Source organism: Plectropomus leopardus, unplaced genomic scaffold (genome assembly GCF_008729295.1).
Source record: "Plectropomus leopardus isolate mb unplaced genomic scaffold, YSFRI_Pleo_2.0 unplaced_scaffold22037, whole genome shotgun sequence".
Taxonomy (NCBI): Eukaryota; Metazoa; Chordata; class Actinopteri; order Perciformes; family Serranidae; genus Plectropomus; species Plectropomus leopardus.
This window is the reverse complement of record NW_024623868.1, coordinates 1-2253: the sequence shown is the minus strand read 5'-3', so window position 1 is coordinate 2253 and position 2253 is coordinate 1. Positions and strand designations below refer to the sequence as shown.

Here is a 2253-nt window from a genome sequence, read left to right as displayed (position 1 = left end):
CACACAGGTGAGACACACAGGAGAGACACACAGGTGAGACAGCCAGGTGAGACAGCCAGGTGAGACAGAGACAGACAGACGGACACACACACACACACACACACACACACAGACGGACAGGTGTGTTTACCTTGTTGGCAGGTAGCTTCTCTCTCAGGGAGGAGATCAGCCTCCAGCTCTCCTCACAGGAGCGTTTGTCTGAGTCGTCACCGCTGTCGCTGTCTGCATACTGAACGAACACACACACACAGGTTATTGATTATAGATCAGGTGACACCAGGTGATCTGATGCGAATCGATCACAAACAGGAAGTCACCAGTCTGTGTTGCTCCAGCAACAGGTCGGCCTCCTCCTTCTCTCTCCGGTACTGAACCTCCATGTCCTGAAGTCTGCAACACACCGACACAGCCACCAATTTATCAATTAATTAACCTCTTCATTAATTAACCAATTAGTGCATCGGTCACTAGTTATCATTAGTTTTCTCCTTCATTATTATTTTTTCCGTCAACCTAAGTTCTTTCCTTTATCAATTGCTCTCGCCTTTATCGCCAGTCTCTTATTTATCAATAGTTCTCTCCTTTATAAGTTTTCCTGTCATTAGTTTTCTCCTTCATCATCAGTTCCCTCCCTTATTATGAGTTTTCTCCTATACCATAACTTCTCTCCTTCATTATTATTCTCTCCTACATTATTAGTTAATGCTCTCCTTTATCATTAATCCTTCATTATTAGTTCTCTCCTTTCTCAAAAGTTCCCTCCTTTATCATCACGTCTCTACGTAATGTTAGTTCTCTCCTGTGTTATCAATTACCTCCTTTGTTAGTAGTTCTCTCCTGTGTTAATAACTCTCTCCTTTAACAATAAAACTAACATTCATTTCAATTACTGATGATTTCTTTGCCTGAAAGAAGCCAGAAGTCTTCGAACGTCTTGTTATAGCAAATCCCCCCAAGATCAATTTAATTGATTAGTCCTTTAAAACGATATCCCCAAAAAACAAATCAAATAGTTTTCAACTGACACTTTTTAAAGAATCTAGTTGCACTTATTTTATTGTATTTATGTCTTTTTATTCATTTATTAAAGGATCGTTTTCATAGACATATGTATTTATTTCATACGTAGACTTATCTATTTATGATTTTTTTAAATACTGACTTCATGGCATTTCTTGTAGCTTATCATTATTTGATATAAAACTGTGAAACATTCTCACACTGTCGACACAGCAGTATTTGATTGTTTTGGGTATGAACGGTTATATTTTCCTGCTGTGAATGTGCGTCACCTCTTCTCCATCTCCAGCTTGATGTCGATGCCTTGTTTCTCCAGCAGCTCCCGCTGAGCGTAGTTCCAGTCCTCCGGCTCGCCCTGCTGCTCGGCCGTGACGCTGCGCTCCCTCTCCAGCCTCGCCTGCTCCGGGTGGTTAAATCGAAACACGTGGTTCTTCCCCATCACGATGCGGTTACCTAGCAACGGAGAAATGGTTGTTTATAATCAGGACCGTCAGCGTTAACACATTTATTATAAAGTGATTTTGACTATTTTCCACCTGATGAGGTCATTTTGACCGTATTTGGCATATGGAGGAAATACGTGCTATTTCCACTGGTGACCTGTCATTTTTAAAAAAATAAAAGGGGTCAGCTGCGATTAGCTATTGAAATTCTGCAACTTAACATGATTTAAAAAAAACTTTTTTTTTTTAAAAGGATTGTTCGACAGCCCTATTTATAATACACTTATTTTTCAAAACGAAAGCTTAAAAAAGAGCTGCAAAAAAGGTAAATTATGACTCTCTATTGTGAATTTCTGAGTAATGGTTTCACATTAATATTTATGTTTATAAATTTATATTTATTTTGATCTGAGAAAAGTGAAAATCTGTGACGTCGTCACCGTGTAAAGTACATATTCCTATATTAAATACGGCACACATTCAGGGGGGCGCACTCCTGCGCGGGACTGAACAGGCGCCATCTTTGGTGCAGTATCCAGGTGTTAATGCACATCTACAGAACCGGCTGTACTCACCTTGTTTGAGGACGACGGCCTCCGTGATCTGCTTCCCGTTAACGTACGTCTCCGCTCCGACCAACGGCTCCAGAGTCACCACCACTGTGCACGCACGCACGCACGCACGCACACGCACACACACACACACACACACACACACACACAGAGAAGCTGATTAATATGATGGATTTACAGTCAGAAACACACAAGCACACACACACACACACACACAC

At 41.1% G+C, this 2253-nt stretch overlaps 1 protein-coding gene across 1 annotated transcript; it reads right to left on the bottom strand.

Annotated features, from left to right (window-relative positions):
- Positions 1 to 130: 130 nt before the first annotated feature.
- Positions 131 to 2139, bottom strand: LOC121965867 (kinesin-like protein KIF1C; the record flags this gene model as incomplete). The annotated part of the gene is made up of 4 exons (XM_042515983.1): positions 2039 to 2139; positions 1293 to 1473; positions 318 to 390; positions 131 to 229 (listed from the first exon to the last, which is right to left on the bottom strand). Coding segments are annotated over exons 2-4 (339 nt in total), but the record flags the coding sequence as incomplete, so codon positions are not given.
- Positions 2140 to 2253: the final 114 nt, after the last annotated feature.